Below are 20659 nucleotides of genomic sequence, written 5' to 3' on the forward strand. Positions count from 1 at the left end.
GATGTGATGTAGCCTTGGGGTGTCAAGTGTAAAGTAAAGTCATTGTTGACTTCCTTCTAAGCAAAGTTTAGGTTTAACCAATAGATCAAGGTTCCAGATTTTCCTCCTGACCCCCGTCATATTGATGTAACGTGACATCACAATGACCCGGAAGTATTTCGGACTACTGACGAGGCACTTCAGGAGATTCTGTTTTTCAATTTTAAATTTGCAGCTGCTGTATTTACACCAAAAACCTACAAAACACACTAGCGTAAAGAAAAAGTGAAAACGCCTGATATGTCTCCTTTCAAAACATTTCAAAACAAATATCAGTTCATTTTCAACGCGTATGTCTGTGATGTCAAACGTCCTCCGAGCTTCTCTCGTAGCAGCTCCTCGTGTAGTCTTTCTTGACAGAGCCTCAAGCTATCCTCCAGCTGCTTTTGCATGTGATCTCTGTGTTTGCATGCTGCATATAGGATGTGAGTGTCACAGACCGCCTGCAGCAACACCGCCTGAAGGCTTTGAAGCCATTGGTTCCATCGAGGCTGATACTGTATCAGTGTTTTGGAAATCGTGTCTTTGTCAGTACGTGCTCTTAAGACGTGCAATGCTAAGTTCTGCTTTTTTTTTTTCCAAGTTCTGCCAGTGAAAGGCGACAGCAGAAGAGAAAAAAGAGGAATCTGAAGAAAGTATATCACTTGGGTGTGCCAACCACAAGTGTAGTCTGAATGCTGTTCACAAAACTTATAGTTTCTGCCTTAAAACTACTGTGCATGCAACTGAACTCTTTAACATCAGAATATATATCCACTGATTATAAGGTAGTAAATAATACATACATACCTAATCTACAAAACCTTTTTACAACACAAAAATGCACCAAAAACATGAAAGAAATAAAATAATATTAATATAAAAATAACATAAGAGGTACATTAAAGGTACAGTGTGTAGAATTTAGTGACATCTAGTGGTGAAATTGTTTGTCCAGTCTGGACTACTGTTAAAAACATGGCGGCCTCCATAGAGAGGACCCCCTCGATGTTATGTTATAAGGTTATTGAATATAAAGGGCCTGTTCTAGGGTAAAGAAAACATCACTGAACCTTTAAGAACGAAGAGATTAAATACGTAATTACTGTAAACACAAATCTATTCATTACTTGTTTTTCTGCTGTTTGTTTGTCTGTTAGATTAAAAACCACTGAGTTTAAATAACATTTTGTGGAGGGGTGAGGGAAAGACCCTTTTTTGGGGGTGGATCTGGACAAACAGGCAGATTCAGGAGATTTATTTTCAATTTAAATGAATTGAAAAAGGCAAGATGGGGCATTAGTTTTGGCAGAGGTATTTACAATCTGAACAACCCCCAAGTGTTTTTATTTGCCATTTGTTTGTCTGTCTGTCAACATGATTACTCCAAATCTACTGAACCATTTTCCATGAATGAACGTTTGTGGAGGGGTGGGGCACGACCCAAGGAAGACCTCATTAAATTTTGGAGCGGATCTGGACAAATGGATGGAAACCCGGGTTTTTGTTTTCACTCTCTTTATCTTGGCAAGATAGGGGCGTTATAGCCTTGGTGGAGACATGTGCTCTCTCCCTTCTAGTTGCTAGTAGTTACTTTCATTAAAGTAACCTCTTCGGCTATAGTTTAACAAGATATGTTATGTTCAGGCGGTGTTCTCCAGTTCTCAGGTAATTGCAAAAAAGTCACTTAAAGGTCCAGTGTGTAAGATTTAGGTGAAAGGGATCTATTGGCAGAAATTTAATATTGAATAATGCTCATGATGTTTTCACTAGTTGGTTTCATCTAAATTGTATGAATTTTAGTTTTCTTTACCCCAGAAAAGACCCTTTATATTCAAATACTTTATATTTACATCGAGGGGACCCTCTCTACGGAGGCCGCCATGTTTTTTACATTAATCCAGACTGGACAAACTAAACACTTTTTGAGTTTTTATGACAATTAAAGGTTACCACAGGTTTTTTTTCATGTTTGGAAGGAGAGGGAGAGGTGAGGGGTGTTCAGCTGCAACATGCAACTTCAACACTAGATATCACTAAATTCTACAAACTGCACCTTTAACACAACCAGCATTCACAAAGACTTGCACCTCTTTGCTTAAATTCAGGCTAAGATATCCCCGACCATATTGCTGTATTCATGTTTTATCTTGACTATTTGATTAATACACATGAATGTGTTCTCTCTTGAATCTAGAGTGTTAAAGTGCTCACTTTCCTGGTAACACTATGATAATGGCAGTTAGGAATATAGTCAGTTACTATAGGAACCTGTTAAATTGGCCACTCATCTGTGTAAAAAGAGGAAGACTTGTGTGGAAATAAAGTGAAAAACAGAAACTTATTTGCATTTTTGGGGTTAAGTTATCCAACAGATCTCAGGCAGCACCGATGGAAAACTGTAGCCACCCCCCCACTTTCACTTTGACAGACATAAACACACTTGCACGCTCAAACCTACACATACTCACACACCCTGACACACATATAAAGATATGCTCGACCCGCCTGCCTGCCTCCGTCCTCATGCCATTGTCTTTATTAGGGGATACTGGTAAGCGGGACAGATTTTCCAGGCCCTTGCAGGCGGTCTAACGAGGCAGACCATTTCCAGCAAGCCCTTGGCCCCCCGCCACCCAAATGAAGACCACATTTCTGCAGCGGCAGCCTGAACTGTCTGTCTGCCTCTGCCATCTAAAGGGAAGCTCAAGTCTGCTGGGGCAAGATTGGATCTCAGTGCACTTCAAAGCCGTGTGGGCTGCAGAGCTCACATCCTGTCTGTGACTGACATCACTACACGTACGGAGGAGGACTTCAAACCCCAGGTTCTCGGTGGAGGAGCGAGAGTGCGGCTCGCGAACCCTTGAGCCAGAAAGAAACCACCTGCTGCTTCCCTGTCAAGTCCTTCGATACGGAGAGACAGCGTGACTCCTTATCGAGACATCGCACCTCCCCAGCCAAACAATTCTCCACAAGACCTGTGATAACCTGATGGGTTATCAGCAGTCATTTTCTCATCCATCACAGGCTGACGCTCTCAGATTCGCCTCAACAGATACTAACTCCTCTCCTACCTGGTGATATATTAAGGGGCCGAGACATTATTGATCTGTTATGAATGGAAATCAGTAATAACTGAGCACTAATTCATCGTGATTGCAAATATGAAGTGGCCTGCACTCACTGCACACACAGCTGTGGCAGCAACACAAAGCCCTGGTAACCTAGCAACAGCTTCACCATAACAAGACCACTTTATTTCTAGGTATGTGGAACCAGAGAGCACTGATACTGTATGTGGGCCGTGAAAAAGCCCTGCATGAGGTAACTCCATTATACCCAACATGGTCAGTGCACACTGTTTAATTGAACATCAAGTCCAAAAATGATGATGGTGATAGTGTTTGTAGAGGGACCACAGTGTGTTGTGTGTATTTCTGTATGTGCACAAGAGGGACATCAATTCGTATGTGTTTCGTGAGAAAAGAAAAAAAGGGCAACAGGGGATGGAGGGAAATTGAGAGACATAAAGGAGCAGGAACAGACAGAGATAGATAAGATTTAGAGTTTCCCATGTGACCCTCCTCCCCGGAGCAGTGACTACATCTGCGCAATCACCCCCAGCCAGCTCAGACTCCACGCTGGCCCCAGTCGCCTCCCCAGAATGCTCCCAATACATTCCTGCTCCAGCTGTAGCTTCCCCTCCTCTTCACGGTTCCTCTCCTCTTCCTACTCACTACCATGCTCTCCGACCATTCCTCTTAGCCCCCACACTCACTCCGCTCTCTCGCTCACTTGCCGGGGCCTGGGAGTGATTATCGGCCCATTGCCGGGAGGAGGGTAGAAGGAAAGGAAAGCAGGAGGAAAAAAGGGAATTGTCTGGAAAACAACATGCTCTCTTACCCCTTGTTCCGATTCCAGGGGCTCAGCTTTGACTCGGACTGCAGGCATTCCATCAAGCATTAACATCCTGTTTCTGAGGCTGCCTATGAAAAGGGACACAAGAGGAGGTGTGAGACGGGTGTGTTTTAGCATGACTAAGCAGGTCCCACACTCGAGTAATTCACAACATGGACATGGACAATGTTGATCGTGCACCCGCTGAGAAATAAACACATTTTAAACAGACACAAATCAAGGTTTCAAAAACCATTAAAGGCTGGAAAGACAAAAGATGCACGGAAACTGTATACAGTCAGTCGGAGCACAGCGTGACTCCCTCTCCTCCTTAATAAAGATTTTCAATTGCCTGGTAGGCTGCTGTGGGGCTAATAACACTTCATAGTACTGAATAAAATCCTCTTACCGCTTCAGTGGAATACAAATACTTGCTTTGATATGCAGTTACTCAACAACAATGGGGACATCTATGATAACATAAATAAAATAAACAACATAAGTGGGGAAAATTAAAACTGCTATTATTACTACTACTACTACTGTACAGTGGGTTGCAGTGTCCGGCTCCTCAATCCGTGCTGTGGCTTTAAGAGGGCTCCGCAGATGGAGCCAGTGACAACAATGCATGTTCCGTATTCCTCAGCTGGGGCCGACCTGAGGTAACCCTCCCTCTCATTATTTTAGCAGCAGTGCATGGAGGAATGCGAGCGAGACCAACAGACCCCAAACATCTCTCTTACTCCCCAACTGTTGGAACCAGCAGCAGGGATGTGTGGCCCAATCCCTGCAGTCAGGGGTGACGCTGCATCATGACTTTTGTTGTGCAGGGGATAAAAAATCCTAAATGAGACATATGCAGCTGGTTTCCTGACCCTCTAACAGCAGCATAAGGTCTCACACACCACATCCACATGGACATGTCCAATAATCAAGTTTTTGTACTCACCACAAAATTCAATCACGTCATTTCTCTTTCTACAGAATTCTTTCAAAATTGCCACAGCAGATTCATTTTATGCCAAGTATTGTTCCGCCACCTCTTAGATTCTCAAGCAACCGCTTAATCCTGACTGTGTTTGTGTGTGTGTATGTGTGTGTTTGTGTGTGTGTGAGAGAGAGAGAGAGCGAGAGAGAGGTAGAGAAAGAGGGAGGATTTACTCGGCCTGCAACCCCCCCAGATCTCGCCTCTCAGGTCTAAGTCCCTCAGGTACCCTGGCTGTGCTTCTATTGTATTGTTGTCCAGGATGTCCTTCGGCTTCAGGTCTTGGTAGGCCCAGATAGCGTTGCCATAGTAACGGCTGGGCAGGTGGAGCTGCAGCCTCAGTCCAGCCTCAAGCCATGTGTCGAGGAGAGGAAGAGAGGCAAGCGTGCAGAGAGAGGCTGAAAAGTGAGGTTTGTTTTTACTCCAGAAGACCATCACTCCAGCAAAGAGACATTTCCCCTCTTATTTTTTCAGGACATACTCAAGATAACCTTGATTTTTTTGTCCATGAGGACCTTTTTACTCTTCTTTTTACCCTCCAAAATTTTTAACTTGTTTGTTTGCTTTCATAAATTACCTGCTCCTATTACTGAAAAATAAAACAGTTTTGCGCAGCACAATTGCGCAAGCAGCAACCTCACCCCATGCGCCTACAGTCCAGTTAATCCAGTGGTGTGTGAGCACCTTCTTAATGAACTGGCCTGCAGCAAGCTATTCATAGGAAATCAATGGCAAGTGCATACCCCTACTTGTGACTGTAACGACCAGAGAGCTACCAGCAGCGAGAGACCTAACGCTGAGTAATGAGCTAACACGGGGGCACTGCGTATTGAGGAATTCATGTTGAAATACTTTGACTGAAGTCGACTGTCAACAGCTCCCAGGAAAAGATCACGTCGGCCAGTTAGAGCTCGAGGAGCACAAGAGTAAAAGATTAAAAATAAGAACAAAGGTTGAGGGAGAAATGAGGAGAATTTGTTCAAGGTAATAAACCGATGTGTTTCCAGTCTGCTCCAGCTCTAAATTTGGTGCGCTGGCTGCGAGCTTCAGCAACCATCGGTGTGCTGTCCATCAGTGGTATGAGGCTCTGTGTGTGGGAGATGGAGAGCGGGAGGGGGTTAGAGGGAAACAGGGTAGATTAAGATCACCTTTCCATTTGCTGCACTCCGAAATGAAATGGCCATCCCAGGTGTGTGGGGGAGTTGGATGGAGAGGAGGGCAGTGGAGTGTTGAAGCATCTCATTTCTCCCTCCCTCCCACCCACCCATTCACCCTCCCATCCCCACCAAAATCCAGAGGAAGAAAAAATGTTTTAAAAAAAAGGGTAAAGGGAGCAGGTGAAGATTGAGGCCAGTTCTAGCAGCAAAAAAAAAAATATTTTGGTGTCTGCTGCTCTCTTCTCTTTTCTGTTTATGCTTATTTGTGTGCCTGTTAATGCATTTCAAAGTACAAGCTCAAACTCCCACCTCATATCCGCATCTATGACCCACAGGTCCGCTATCTCCCATCTCACTGATGGGCTATCAGCTCGGTGTGCTGACTGAGGCGATAGCAGCTAGCTGGCATGAGAGGATAAAGCTCAGTCGAATCAACCCTGAACAGACTATCTGGATCAATTAGAGGTGTGTGTGGGGGGGGGGGGGGGGGGGACTCGCCAAGAAATCTCTGACCGGAGGTTAGCACTGTCACAGGCACTGAGGCGGTTCGGCCGGGGTCTTTCTGTGTGGAGTTTGCATTTTCGCCATTTGTTTGCATGGGTTTCCTCCAACCGTCCAAAGACATGCACATTGGGGTTAGTTTGATTGGAGACTGTAAATTGACCATAGGTGTGAATGTGAGAGTGAATGGTTGTTTGTCTCTGGTACCTCGCCTCTTGGCCTACGTCAGCTGGGATACACACTACAGCTCTCCCTGCAACCCTCAAAGGATAAGCGGTGCGGATAATGGATGGAAGCTCTGACCTTCTGAGACCCCAATGACCTCAACCCCTCCTACACCCATATGCAGATGTTTGCACACTCGCCACATAAACCTCAAAACATACAAAAGGAGAGCATGTACAAATTCTTACAAGTCTACAAATCTCTGAGAATTGCTCAATTCATGACACGACTATTGGCTTTCGTTTACATTTGCTGCCAGTTCGCTGATGGATTCTCTTGAGGTAATTGTTCATTGTTGACTGCTAAACAGGAAGTAGATCTACTGGACAAAAGCTCAAAGGTGTGTGTTGGTTGAGTGGGAGGTGTAAATCACCGTGAGTTCATGTTCTCTCAGCACATGCGAGTGTGAAGACAGAACCTGCTCGACGCCGTCTCTGGGTGTTCGCTCACACAGAAGTGAAAGTAATTTTCATGTCGAGGAGAAAGTTAAGCTTAAACAAACTCATGAGAGCAGTTTTAGTATCTGGCCGTGTGTACTCTCTTCTGTGCACATACTTGCACATGCACACACCCAGAGACACACTGTAACAGACGGGCCCCGCCAATGCTTTGTTCCCATGTTGAGCGCCCAGAGCAACTGGGTGCATCTGTGTCACAGAGGCTGGATCTGCTGCCACGGTCTGCGATGGAGGAGATGGGGGGTGGAAGAGGAGCAATGAATTATGGGAGACACATGAGGACGGATTAAGGAAGGTGATAGTAAGAGAAGTGAGCGAGAGAGTCAGGGTGGGTGGGGGATTGTTGAAGAGCAGGGTTGCTGGCAGGCACCGCGGTTGGGAAAGCGGCAAAGGGGAGTTGAAGAGGTTGGGGGGGGTGGGGGGGATAGTGGGGCGGAGGAGGAGGGGCACTAGTCGGACAAGCGAGAGAGGGTAGAGAGGGGATATGGACCCGAGCCAAGGCCCGGTCGAGCGCAAAGCACACGGTGCAAGAATGCCAACAGACCCCCCCCCCTCCCCCTCCAAACCAGTCCTCCACCAAAGAGAAGAGAGAGAGGAAAAAGGGGAAACCAGGAGAGGGAAGGAAAAACATCGAAACGTTGCAAATCTGAAGCCAATGATCAACTAGTAAACAACCGCAAAATGGTGAGAAAGAGCGACGGTGTGGGGTGACGTGAGAGGAGCATTTCCTGTGTTTGCGCATTTTCCCCTTGTGTGCCCCTGGAAACCCCTAGGTGACACATTGGCCTGATAACAAGCCGACATCTACGAGCTCACCAGCACACTCCTCCACTTCCTCTCTTTGACTCGTTCGGTGCAGAAACTTTTAGAAAGGCAGTGCAAGCGGAGGAACGTTAACATCTCACTCCCTAGACAGGTAAGACAGAACAAGCACTAAAATAAAAGAATGGTCTGAGTGACACCTTCGTATTCCCTGGGGAAATAAACGTCTAATATATGTTTGTTAAAACACAATAGAGCAACAACTGGATCACAGCTGAGTTTGATCTCAGCCTCAGTCTGCTTCACGTTAGGCCGCCTCTGTTCATGACCTCATCTTGCTGGCCTCATTCTGGTCTTGAGAGTCATTCAAAAAGTTCCCTGCAGAGTTACTACTTTAAAGAGTAACTGTGCGCTGCCAAATAACAGCGCTCAGTGTGGTCAAAGGTTCAACAGACTTGAACCTTCAACCCACAGAGGCCAGTGATGCCCTGGAACGAAAAAACACAGACAGCAGGGAAGCACCGATCTGATTGGAATATTATATATTGGCCCAATATTGAGTTGTATAGGGGCAGATCTTTCAGTTCTATTCTATGTTATAACAAATTACAATTTAGTAAATGTATATAAGTTTGGAAAGCCTGATGTTGATGTTTCCACAAAAAAGGAATGACCTTATGTTACTTCCACACAGTGAAGCATAAAGCTTATGAATTAAACAGCATACTCCCATACTCAAAGCCCAGAATCACTTTCCGTATTAATATAACATCCGATTGATGCAAACCTAACCAACACTTCACATTTAGACAAAACCATATATTTGTACTTGTGTGTTTTGTTATAATTATAGAACCAGTGAAAACCAAACCAACTATTCTGACATTCTTCCTGAAATTAAAATCAATTGTTGCTTAACATCTTAAGTGTGATGGAAGGGCATCGGCAAGTCTTCCTAAAAACTGCATATGGAAAAACTGCATTTGCTTCGTCTTAACAAAAGGTTATTGAACTTTACTCATGGAGCACTGCTAAACACTTTTGTATTTGAAAAAAAATAGTTTCACAATTTCTTGTTTACGTCTTTCTTTTTCAGGCAGGGTGCTGCAATGTATTTCCACCACAGGTCTAATGTGAAGTTGCTCTTTAAGAGGAACAAGTGGCAACAAGTTAAGATAAAATAAAAAAAGAATGATGAACTTAAAGTCCATGTAAAGTTGTACTTTTTTACAGTTTAACATTGTACTTCCATGAAGTTGCAAAAAAAAAGACAAAATTCTAAAATGAAAATCAACGCAACACAAGCTGAGATATAACTTCTTTAAACTGACACCTTTGCCATGATGAAACCGAAGCTGTTTTTTCATGAGAACATCCCCTGGTGCATGTGCACATCTTTGAAACCACATGTCCACAGTTTGTTTCACACACAGTCTGTCATAGAGTCTGATATCTGACGGCATCATCAATGCTGACATTGTCAGACCTGACTAACACTTCCCATCATAACTTAACTGAACTTTGTGAATAAAATTTACGGAGTTCCCCTTTAACAACTCTCCCACTGCACACAGCACACACCAGGTAAACAGTATTGATGTTATGTGTCCTTGTAAGAACAGTGGAGACGTGAGTTTTCCCTGAGACTTCACTCCAAGATGTACTGAGATGGACATAGTTTTTTTTTTCTAATCATTCCTGGCACTCGGTGAATGGTCTCAGAATTTCCATTTCATAAGATGTATTTTCCTTGGCAGGAGCAGCAAGCAAAGTCTTTTGGATGCTTCTGGGACATTTTTGAATGGGGCTCAAGAGAGCAGAGTGCTGCTACTACCTCTCCAGCCACAGAAGCACAGCCTTCTCTAACCCGGTGGCATCAACCCAGTCTTATATGCACTACCCTTTGAAAAAGAAGAGAGAAAAAAGTTCCCTCTAGGGTTAAAACCTCCTTAGAGATGCACTCAACTGATGCACTTTACCTTAAAACTCCCTGTGTTCCCCTCGGGGATTAAATCAGCTCCACAGTGGGACAACACAGCTCTCTTCATGAACACAGCTATTATTAGACCGAATACAATTCTCATGTGTTGGATTTTTTCCTCTCTGGGAAATAAAGCCAAATTTGGGATTCTTATCAAGCCCCATCAATTTGAAATGAGGGTCAACTCCTGAAAAATGTCTGGAAAATTGGGTCTGAAGTTCACATATGAAGAAAATGTTGAGTGGGGTGGCACCTGGGTAGAGCATCCAGGGGGCAGTGACATGACGTAAAACTTCTGCAGGGGAAAGCAATCTCCAATCTCAGTTTTTTCCCAAACATCAAAATGACTGGGTATATGCAGGTTTAAAAGAGAGATTGAATTGAATCCTTTCCCTTTGTAGGTAGAGGAGTTTGTGTTTCAGTTTTTTCACCTGGTGAGTCATGTTCGACCTCACGTACGAAGAAAAAAATTGCTGTTGCACCTTGTTCCCGCAATGTAAAACAAATAAATATGTACGCAAAAATGTCTATTTACACGCCATTTCCATCACTGCTGATCAGAGCCAATAAAAACCTGCATAAGAGTCATTTGACCCTAGACGGAATGCCGATTGTATCCATTCCCATTGCAGACGAAAGCCAGATGTTGTTGGATGTTAGTGGGTTTTTTGACCAGTGGAAAATGGTTTCAAGTTGACATCTTCTTTGTTCATCCTGAGACATTTGTATTCCTCCAGTTCCACATCCATCATGCGTTAGAAACGTTCTCAGCCTGATCACTCGCTTTGCCTGATTCTGTCCAGGGTTCACCTGTTCATCTGATGCAACGTTTCACAGGTGACTGGGCTCCCTGTTGGCCTCGGCCATGCATCGGCTGATTCTCCTCGGAAGCAATAAACACATTATTGAGGATAATTTTATTTAAAGAACCTGTCGGCAGCAACTGAAATATGGCTCCTAATCTCACATACCGACTGGCGACTTAATGAATAAGCCTTGCATGACCATCCTTACAGCTGCTGGTGAGGAAGGAGGTTATCGACAAAATGCTTGTCAGAAAACGCCAAGCAAAGAGAAAGCTGAGCATTCGTAAAAACAAAAGACGTGGAGGAGAATAGGCCGAGACAGCCCCGAAGACGGACACCAAAACCATTTGCACGGGTTGAATGGAGATGGCAAAGGGTCAGTATTGATCTGATTGATCTGTGCTTCTGAATGAAAATCAAGTTCCATTATGGTGAAGCCCAGCTTTGTTTGTGACCCACTGCAGAAAAACAGATCCATAGTGACTCTTTCCGTAAAGTTTGACTGCACACATTTATATCTGGTATTCTACATTATTCTCATAAACTAGTGGAAGATACATGTGTAATGAGTGTGAGCTTAAAAGAGGGGATAAGATTACATGAGCCCGGGTTCATGGGGTTCAGTGCAGAATGTGTAAATAGGCTCAGCCGCAATGTGGCCTGCCATTTGTTTGTTTACTCCAGTGCTCTCCTCATTATGTAAGTTCCTGTACACATCTAATACAAAAACATATACAGAGTACAGTCTGAGATAACTTTAGTTCTCGAGCCAGCGAGCTCAGCACCTGGGAGGAAACCAGCCCCATTTGAAGAGTTTACCCATGTAAATACACAGAGAACACACACATATAAACAACACACGCTCACGCACAAGCAAGGCCCACGGAAGTTCCCATATTCTGGTGGATTGCCCTTGGGTCTTTGCTATTTCTGCCAGGGGCAGGGGGATCCTGTGTCAGTAATCCTGTCGGGATGAGGGGGATGAGGTCGCCGGATGCAGCTCAAGTCCACAGCCTTCACCACACACAGATACACACACACACACACACACACACACACACACACACAAATTATTTGTAGGTACAGTTTGCTGAGTGGGTATTACTGTACTTTTCACACAGAAAACAGACGGTAGTTTTTAACAGAAGTTGCACACACTAAATTAATAAAACTGTCAAAATCCAACACATTGTTTAAAACATATTGAGCCAGTGACAAAACTTCGATCAGACTCTGTATGTCTGTATTGTAGTCTTAGTAACACCTATAAACAATTCTAAAATATCAGTTTTCAAAAGGTTAAACTTTTTTTGTTGTATGTGAGTTTTTGTCTTTGTGTAAGATCCGCATCTCCACTAATACCGCCTCCGTCCCTTTTAAGGTCTTGTGAAACTGTGGGAAATGAAGAAGCTATTTATTCTGAGAGGAAACACTCAAAGCGAAAAGAGGAGTCAGTCGCTGTCTGGTTTGTCTGCGTCTTTGTGTCAAACAAGATGACTTCCTGAGCCACAGCCATGTTCAGACAATCTGACTACCACACATATGCACTAATCTCGTGACCTATACCTGCACCCTTGATGAACCAAGTTTATTTTATATCACACACACACACACACACACACACACACACACACACACACAAAACTCCCTCGGTTTCGCAGCATGTGCCCATGAAAGAAGAATACAGATGCCCATTCAACACAAACAGCCTCCCACACACACCTACAGTTTGCTTGCACACACATCGCGCATGCACATCAAACACGCACAATTACACACAAGCACTCCTCCACAGTGCTCCAGCGAGAGGTGCACTGAGAGTCTGACATCCTCTTGCATCATGTGCCTCAAATGCAGCAGAGAAACAGCAAAACAAGCTGTGACCGTGACGGCTCTAAAGTGAGGTGGCATTACTCAAGTGAGCTTCGACTCACAAGTCTTAGCAATTTGTGACACCATTCTGGGCAGTTTATATCCATTTGAAGATCATTTCATGTAATCATGAGAAAGAATAAGTTAGATATTCCAGTGTGAGCGCTGGACTGAGTTAAGAAACCACAAATAGACGGTGCAGAGCTAAGACACTGCAAGCTCTTCTTGTTTCAACATAATCGGGTGACCTCCCTGGAACACCCTTCACGCTCACACATGCACTTACCTCTGTGGGGTCAGCGGCTGTGCATCTAAAATAGCCTCTGACACAAAAACCTCTCTTGTACCAAAGGAGGAGGAGGAGAAAGTGGGGGGGGGGACGTGAGGCAGAGTGAAAACCCGCATAAACACACGTGGTAATTGGACAACGTTTCAGAAGGACGCTGCAATATTCTTTTCATGTTTATGGCGAGGTTTTCACACGGTGGGTCTATACTGTCTGTGTGCACACGAGAGAGAGGGAGAGAGGGGGAGACGGAGAGAAAGAGGTTAGCTCCAGTGGATCAATAAAAGATGCACTAAGTGACTCTGTTCTCGTCTCTTATTTACTCTCGGTGCAGAGGTCCCACGTCGAGGTGACCACACTGCAGTACTTGATCATTATCTCAAACTGTCCGAGGTGCATGGCAGGCTTCAGAATTCGCATTTAATAAAATGCTGGAAAAACCACAGACTGTTTTTTCGACTGAATGCTTGTAAGCAAACCACTATTACACAGAGCGATATAGAATATTACAGAAAGCGTGTTTAGAATAAAAACCCATGAGAGTGCACGTGAGGGTCTAAGCAAGTGAATCACAGTCATGTAAAGGTTACAGCTGCTCTCTGCTTACAGTTACTGAGGGTTGCTCTCATCCGCTGCCCTAACATTGAGGTGGGATGCATTAGATTAGCATCCTTACAATAACCTGCATCCTTCCCACCACCACTATCACCGCCAACCACCCACATACTCTCTCTATCTCTCTCTCCGTCTCTTCCTCCCCTCCCCAAGGGATGACAGTCCACTCCTGCTGCCCTAATGGGGGATTCTTTGAGTGGGCTACTGCCTTTTATCCCCCCCAGGCTCTGATATGTGTATATGCGTGTGTGCAAGTGTTCTAACATGTATGTCTGAATGTGTCGTGCATGTGTGCGTGAGTGCATGTGCGATCTCTCCCTCCCCCAACATATGCACTGTGTACATACACGCTACTCACAATGGCTCGTCTACTGTATTGTATGGGCACATGTGTGCACTCACATGCACTCTCAAAGATCGACCTACATGTTTCACAATAATCGTACAATGCAGGCATGCAGAGGCACCAATGCACTGACTCATCTACTACATATCATCTCTAACACTTAAACACACTTTTTTTTTAAAATCCTAATTCTCTCCTGCTGCCCTTCTTCTCACCCACTGTCTCTTGTGATACAAACAGACGCATGTACACAAACACACAAAGATAAATGCATTAGCCTCAGTGTTTAATAGTCTTGATGCAGCATCACTAAGAGCCTGTCTAACCTCACTTTGTGCTGACACAACCAAACCCGCTCCAACACGCGGCATATGGAAACAGACAGTAACGGACCGACCGAAACATTCCTACACTTATTACATCAAATGTGTAATCTGTCACTGTTATTCTCGCTCACCAAGTTTCTTCCCCTTGGTTTGACCCATCCCAGCTCTCCAACACCACTCAGTAAAAGCCAGCAGCTGTGTTTACCTCCATTACTCATCTACTCGTGCCTTCACCTCCATTATTTTTCCTCTCCTTTCCAACTGATGCGGTGCCATGTTGATACCTGGTCGAAGCAGCTAATCGAGCGGAGTCATGGCACAGAGCATGAGCTAACATTTCGGTCATTGCTGGAGCCAAAGAGCCCATGGAATGCCACAGGCACCCCCAAATGGTTTCCACATGTTGTTTGCATAATTTCCTCTCCTAACAGTTGACCCACAGTACAAATGGAAACAAAGTTCGCAGTAATCCGTGTAGCATCCGTGTGCAGGTCTGCTGAAGTCATCTGCACCGAGGCAAGAGAGATGTAGCCGCCCCAAGTTTCTGTAAAGGGAAACTCTTCCTGTAATATCAGCTCAAAATGGTCCAACTCCATCTGAAAATGATGACTACCAACGACTCCCCCATCCTCTTATCTTGGCTTCCTTCCTTTTCTCTCTCCTTCTATTGACCAACCATATTTGGCTTAAGCAAAGCAGACGCTTGCTTGAAAGAGGAAACATCAGCAGAGATTGACATACATTTCCATCTGAGCCATGGAGACATGTCAAGCAATCTTAAATCAGAGTCTGGGGTCAAGCGCAGTTATATGAGTCATTTCCAGTAAGCGCTGAGTGTTCAGCTCTAGAGATGGTGTCATTGTTAGAACAAAACTTGGATCCGTGCACTGGTCTGAAAACATTCTCTTTAAAACACACCTCCGCTTACATCTGTTTGTTGTTTGATGACACATTTATATGAAATGATAAGATGAGTTGTCCTGCGGTTTTTTTTAGGAGTATTCAACCAAGTAATGCAACTAAAATTCAAAATACTTACAGTGATGTTTGACAAGCTGTAATTGTCCATGTTGGATTGTAGTTCTTTCTGTTTGCGTTCACTGTTTAAAACCACGTTTGCACAATACTTTCCGTGCTCTCTCTCCCCATCCTCTCTCTGCCGTACTTAGGCACAAAACACACATGCTCCAGCACTCCGTGTACACTCCTTAACTCGATTTTGGTAAACAAACGTGGGCTGGACACCGGGGGTCAAAGGTTGGACCCACAGGGGAAAACGCAAAAGGGGAGGGAGAACATTTTGTCAGCTCCTGACATGATGAAATAACAGCACACAGAGTTAGGCTCACAGCTATCACCTATAAATATTGGTCTTATTTCACACACAGGAAGCTCAACATGACGACCAGGCGCATGTCTTCTGATGCAGACTGAAACAGCAGCAAAGTAGCTCCAGATGTTTTGGATGCTTAACCCTCTCGATCCATGACCTTTGTGTCACGTTGCTTTCATTAGCTTTGTAACCGGGTACATCCATCAACACGCAAACCTCTGGCTGCTGTCTGTTTCACAAATTGTGTACGTATGATCTTGATGATGAACCTGTGGGTAAGTGTGTGTAACTTTTGCTCTAAGACTAAAAATCCAGTTTCGACAGCTCTCTGGAAATGTGACACCACTTTAATAACCAGGGGCCACAGAATATCCCACAGTGCACCTTAAGCATTCCTCACCTCTTTAATTTTCCTCGGCTTACGTTCAGGGACCCCCAGTGAATCCAGCCATACCGTGCACTGCAGTCTATCTGCAATCAATGACGATACACTCCACAACACCCACCTGGATCAATGATACAGCAGTCTGTCAATATGCCAGTAGTTAACCCAGCTGATTAGGGGGTAATACAGGGAATTTCACATCTCCCTGAATAAGACAGTGAGCCTACATGTAGTTGGAGTGCACCTACAAGACGCACGGCACTTCTTCCTGAAAGATTCAATCTGTCAACACGCACCCAAATTATCAGTTGTGATCTGTGGCAGGCAGATGATGCTTTTAGTCCGGGGGGGTGGGCGATCCTGCCGAGCAATTAAATGTGCCGGGCAGAGCTGTGTTGATGGACAGATAGAGTTGGTAACTGGCTTTTTAATTGAGTCCCCCCCCCCCACCTGCATTGATCTCTATCATAAGCCGTTGGACCATGTCTTAAGGTGGGGGGTGGCAGCAGCAGTGTGATGCAGTTGTGTGGTAGGAAACAAATCTGGGTAAGCCACATCGTATCATTCACCATCAAACCAGTATGGTTTTAATTGTGATAAATCTTAACATATGTGACTCAATGTGACGTACAGTGAAAGACAGTGAAAATAAATTACCGATGTAAGTGTTTGTTTAGCTGAAGACGCCAAACCAAACAATTGAAAACACTCATTAAAAACCTGCCTGGAAAAACAGCAACAAATCACTTAGCTGACTGAATTCATTTTGAGTCCCGTTCAGCGATTCATAGCAACTGACAGTGTAATTTCACTTTTTGACCTCGGCCAAGGATGGTGTGTTTTCACCACAGTCTGCTTGGTTGGTGAGCAAGATTATGGAAAAACTACTACAGATTTCCACGAAACTTGGTGAAACAATGGGACATGGGCCAAGGAAGAACCCATTTAGTTTTGGCACAGATCAGTGGAAGTTTTTTTCACCAAATTCCCAGCGAACAATTCAAGGACACCGATGAAAACAAAACTAAGCACATCAAGGTGCCTGAAATGTATGTGTGTAAAATTTGGTGCTGTTTAAAAAGGTCTGTTGGACCTTGGCGGAGTTCTAGTTTAATAATGAGCCTAACCCTAAATGTACTTCCTTTTGTACATCACATTCCCCAATTCATACCTTCATGGTATTCAGTGCTACAACTGACTGTCTGCAGAACAATAGTATGTTCAATCTGCTGCTGCTTCAAGCTGTTTCATTCCCTGTCATGTTACACATGTGCTGTTTGTACAGTTAATAGTACAGCAGCCACTTTCTTTTGCACGAGTTTTCACACCATAATTGTTTCTGTGAGTTTCGCTGTCTGTATCACAGCTGAGCTGTCAATGATGCCATCAGTCACTAAGATGATTCATTATAGTCGGTTCGGTTTAAAGATTCAACAATGCAGATTTGATCTGATTTTTCTAGTGTTTTATCATATTGTCATGTCATTGCAAAAAAATACTGTGCAGGATTCTGATATTCTCTTTGTGTTATCAACCTCTCCTCATAGCAGCCTTCACTGACTTGTTCACCAGCGCCAGGAGATATTTATATGTCCTGTTTCAGATATGATTCTTCTTCACTGTAGAGGCTCCTCTGCATGTGTGGTAATATCAGCCTGCTTATTCATGCACAGTGAGAAGGCCCTTTTGTAAATGGAATTAAGTGAGAGTTTAAATGGGCACTAATCTCACTCGCTGAACATCCCTCAGCTGCAGGGGGTCTCACACACACACACACACACACACACACACACACACACACACACACACAGCCCACCCCCTTCTCTTTCGTCTTCTTTATTTATTTTTTTGCTGTTGTTGTGCATGGCACCCCCACTTAAACGCACACACACACAAACACACACCCTATGGCTGTTAGACAGTTAAAGCCAAAGCAGGGCCTCTCCATAACACAGGGGTAAAGTCACAGAGGTCAGTGCTCAGTTTCCACATCAAACCCAGGAGCAGGGGCCAGAGTCTCATCGCCCCCCCCTCCCACATACTCGCTCCCTCGCTCCCTCCCTCCTGCTCTCTTGCACCCTCCCCTCCTCTTGCCACCACTCACCCTCCTCCCCCTCCTGCTGGATGTACAAATGCCTTTGCTGTCAGCTCTGCCCTGGTCCCCTGTAATTGAAAATAACAGCCAAGGGCCAGCCCCCGGCCACTCTCCCCAGCCTGGTGGCTCCCTGCCTCTCTGACAGCCACCCATCAATACCAATGACTATTACCCTGGAAGTGAGAGCGCTGCCGATGACATCCAAGAAAACCACCCCTGCAACACACCCACCCACCCACCCACCCACACACACACACACACACACACACACACACACCCCCAGTGTCCTTCCTCCGCTACCCGAGCCTCCTAATGTTTAACCCGTTGCTAACAGCCTCTTCTCTCTATCTCTAGGCTGCTACAGTAGGCTATGGTGGACAATCAACTCTCTCTCTCTCTCTCTCTCTCTCTCTCACACACACTCACACACAAACACACACACACACACAACAATGCTTTGCACAAATACACAACCACACACATGCACAAACAAAACTCTCCAGTGACGAAGTCACGAAAGTCTGACAAGCAGCAAACTTTTTCCTCTCGCAGTGAGAGGTGCTCACAGAGGGAGTTTGCTGTTTGCTTCACACTCTCATATTCAACACACTCAGGCTATAATCACTAAAAACAACTCTGCTGAACTCTGAAGTTGCTCTGGAGGTAAATAAGGAGGAGCTTTTCTCAACTGGTGCCGGTCCACTGCAAAGTCAGGATGCTGCTGCTCATGCCGACAGCAGCAGATCACTTCTCTTTCTTCATCTGTTGTCATTGACAGCCTCTCATTCTTCTTTCTCACGGGGGAGTAAAGTGCTACATGCCCAGTGCGCACCATGCAGGGGTCTCTGGGTTTTGACAGACACCAGACACAATGCCATAGGTGATCTGAGTTGTCATCTGCCCTGACAGAGCAATGACAGCTGAACAAGACGCACTGAACACAAGCACAAAGCCCAGCAACGTGACAAATGAAGCACACACACACACACACACAGAGAGAGGAACAGGACGAGAAAAATGCACAGACCTTGTCAGGAGCTGCAGAGCCGTGGAGACCAGCACACTGTTTCCTCTCCTCTTCTCTCCTCTCACTCTGCGCGTATGTCCGTGTGTACTATACGCGTGTGTGCGTGCATGTGTGTTTGTGTGTGTGTGTGCATGTGTGTGTGTGTGTGTGTGTGTGTATGTGTGTGTGTGATCAGCTCCCTCCCCTTCTGCCTCTCAGCTGCTCAGCTTAGGCAGTTCTCAGGAAATGAATGGGAGCGCACAGAGAACTGTTGTACTTGCAAATGACTTACCCCGAGTCACATGATCCGCTAAATGTAGGGTGGGCCGGTGGGTGGAGGCTTCATAAGCAAAAAGGGGAAGACAATATACTCTAAGCTTTAACAGCATGCATCGAATTACACGGGGCCCCTCCAGGGAGGTTTCCGACGCGTCCGCGCTCCAGACCCGGCCACACCGGACTCCGTGGCTCGGCCCCTCCCGGAGCGCAGCGCCGAGCACCGGAGCACCTCCCAGTTTAAAGGAGCCGGAGGAGGCAGGAGTCGTTCTGTTCATTTAGACCCATAATGCATTTGTTTAGTCACATTTGCAGAAGATTAATAATCTGATATTTATAATCTCATTTGGACCTTTTATTAATCTCGTGCTCCTGTGTTTGACTTTCTACTGTGGATCAATAAAGTATCTATCTATCTATCTATCTATCTATCTATCTATCTATCTATCTATCTATCTGTGCATCCATTTATCTATCTATCTATCTATCTAGCTATCTAATCTAATTCTTCAGTGTTTTTAATGGACCTGCACAATTAAAGAGAATAAAGTTACAGAGAGAGTGGATGCTCACTTTAAATATGTTTGAATATTCAGATGAAAACTTTTAATAAAATGTAAATTATTTTTCATCAGTATAAGCCTGGATCAGAAAATTAAAGGTTAATAGTGTAAGATTTAGCTGAAAGGGATCTATCGGGTCACTGCGTCTATCTATGCCGCACATTCATTGGTTTCTAGACAGATATGTGCAGTTCACGCTGTTAATTTCATAATAAACTGTAATATTATTTTGGTTTTACTTCCAGCAACATAAAAGGTTTTCTTCATTCCAACTTTAAATTATCAGAGATGAAAACTTTAAGCAATGCTGCCTTTTCTTCTTCTCTTGTTTGACGCTGTCTTGACTTCCTGTAATTTGTCCAAAAGTCTGAACTATCAAAAAAAAACGCAAACCATTCAAACCATAGTTTAGTTTCAAGACTTCCTGTTCAGGTCGGAATCAATTTTGGTCCGAGGCACATTTCACACTTGTTATTTTAGTTCGGACAAAACTAAACTAAACAATCGAAAGGTCCAGACCAAATGAGGAAGCTGTGAATGTGTTTTTCTCTTTTTCCTTTGCAGCTTCTCGAATGTGAGGCTTACCCAGGTCATGTGGAGTTAGCTTAGCATTAGTTGTACATCACATTGGACTTTAGAAAAACCATGATAGATGGATGGATATTTTATTGTTAGACCAAAAGAATAATCTGTTAAGCAAGAAAGCACTTTATTACATTTAAATATATTTCTCCTTAAATTTACATTAATATAATAATTACAGATG

At 44.5% G+C, this 20659-nt stretch overlaps 1 protein-coding gene across 4 annotated transcripts in view; it reads right to left on the bottom strand.

Moving 5' to 3' along the window:
• klf12b (Kruppel like factor 12b) overlaps positions 1-19533 on the bottom strand; it is a 40761-nt gene extending 21228 nt beyond the window's left edge. Inside the window, exons 1-2 of one of the 4 annotated variants that reach the window (XM_069532897.1) lie at positions 19347-19533; positions 3922-4004 (exon numbers count right to left, since the gene is read on the bottom strand). In XM_069532897.1, coding sequence (XP_069388998.1) covers positions 3922-4004; positions 19347-19443 — 180 coding nt within the window. In that variant the 5' untranslated portion in view covers positions 19444-19533. The other 3 variants (XM_069532899.1, XM_069532898.1, XM_020100573.2) reach the window with 3 other exon arrangements.
• Positions 19534-20659: the final 1126 nt, after the last annotated feature.

The sequence above is a fragment of the Paralichthys olivaceus genome, chromosome 10 (assembly GCF_024713975.1).
Source record: "Paralichthys olivaceus isolate ysfri-2021 chromosome 10, ASM2471397v2, whole genome shotgun sequence".
In the NCBI taxonomy this organism is placed as follows: Eukaryota; Metazoa; Chordata; class Actinopteri; order Pleuronectiformes; family Paralichthyidae; genus Paralichthys; species Paralichthys olivaceus.